This window comes from Cephus cinctus, unplaced genomic scaffold, assembly GCF_000341935.2.
Source record: "Cephus cinctus unplaced genomic scaffold, Ccin1 Ccin1_scaffold0627, whole genome shotgun sequence".
Classification (NCBI taxonomy): Eukaryota; Metazoa; Arthropoda; class Insecta; order Hymenoptera; family Cephidae; genus Cephus; species Cephus cinctus.
This window is the reverse complement of record NW_014333269.1, coordinates 5,140-6,969: the sequence shown is the minus strand read 5'-3', so window position 1 is coordinate 6,969 and position 1,830 is coordinate 5,140. Positions and strand designations below refer to the sequence as shown.

General features: G+C 30.7%; 1 protein-coding gene across 1 annotated transcript; it reads left to right on the top strand.

The window, feature by feature from the left end:
* Positions 1–476: 476 nt before the first annotated feature.
* Positions 477–1,589, top strand: LOC112494575 (the record flags this gene model as incomplete). Its single annotated transcript, XM_025086572.1, has 3 exons — positions 477–487; positions 827–995; positions 1,306–1,589. Coding segments are annotated over exons 1-3 (464 nt in total), but the record flags the coding sequence as incomplete, so codon positions are not given.
* Between the last annotated feature and the right edge of the window lie 241 nt (positions 1,590–1,830).

Sequence of the window (1,830 nt, the reverse complement as noted above, 5' to 3'; positions counted from 1 at the left end):
TCTTTCAACGCATCACTTTCAATTTTCGTTAACAGACGGGATTGGAGTCGGCACGAAATCGACGCAACGTCTGACGTTTATTGGCTTTTACTACCTGTTGCAGTATTCGTTTTCGCATCTTGTCGCAACTATTGCATTTCTTCTTCTTCGAGACTATGGACCACTCGTTGTGTCGCTATTGTTGAAGATAATCCCGGAATTCACTATCTATTGGCACGTGTTGCATGTTGACCCGGCTTATATACAATTGCAAATATTCATCTGCTCAAACTTTTCCAGAAGAATTGGAATTGATTCGGCCGTTTTTAAAAACTGATTGAGACTGGTGTCCTCCGTATTGATGCGACGCCCACAGAAAAAGTATTCGAAATTCTTGGTAGCGTCGAGAGTAGCACGTCTTTGAGTTATTGGGATATGAACCCCATTATCGATTTTTATAACCATGTACGCAAATATATCTCGCTGATCTTTTCCCGATGACGACTCGGTAAATTTTCCAAATTTTCGGGATAGTAAGCGAATTCTTCTTGGAGGCCGAAGTATTGGGAATTAGTGTTTGTATATCTACAATAAGAAATTCAAATATGATACAATCTGTACTATATATCTAAAAGGTTTACGGACAGTTTATCGAAAACACTATCGAAAAGTCACTTTATCAAACGTTTTTTTTTGTCGAATAGATATTTATTCGAAAGGGACATTTGATTTAAAAAGTAATAAGTTGAATAACAAAAAATTAAACATTATAGAACTAAAGATTAAAAGACTCAAAATTCTAATTAAACAATTCAAAATCACATCAAGCAATAATTTCTCTCTGAAGATTGCATTCCAAAATATCCTGGGTATTTAGTCTACAGGATATTACGAGAAATAACGTCCGAAGTAATAATAATAGTCTAATTTTACATTTAAATATTAGAAGCCTAAATGCGAATTTTGAAAAACTTCAAATCTTTATTAAAAGTCTCGAGATAAAACCGTATGTTATTGTATGTACAGTTATGGAAATTAACACATTATCAGTATTATAGAATAAAAGATTATAAATTATATTATAACCACGGCGTAATTAATAAGAATGATCGTGTAGTGGTATATGTAAAAGAGAATATAACACACACTAATGAAACGATAGAAATAGACAAACTTAAAATTTTAAACACTACTATTACATTAAATAATAACAAACAACTAGAAATATCATCTCTGTACAGATCACACGGACTGAGTTGTACGGAATTTAATTTAAATTTAAAAACTTATTTAGAATACAAAAGAAAAGCAAAAAATCATATAATAATTGGCGATTTTAATATAAATATACTAGATTGTAACACTATAAGCACTGAATTTCTAGACAACTTATTAGAAAAAGGTTTCCTTCCGGGAATTACAAATACCACTAGACCATCAAATATAACTACAGAGATAGGAACATGTATTGATAATATATTTATTAAGACAGACTTTCTCGACACAAAAGCAATAACGCTTATGGTGCCGATAACTGATCATTATCCGCTATTTTTAGAAATAAAAAATGGTAAATTTAACAGTAACAACAAAGAGACAAATGCTGATGTGTATTATTACAACTACAAAAAATTGTTTAGTACGGCTAAACAAATAAACTGGACAAAGTATAAAAATATACAAGATCCGAATGAAAAAATAAATAATACAATAAAAGACATTCAATTCTGCATTGATAAATCAAAATACAAAAAACAGAAAGTTCGCAATTCAAACAAAAGTCCAAGAAAAGACTGGATAACAACAGCAATATTGAATTCGTGTAATACAAAGGAAAAACTATACAATGAA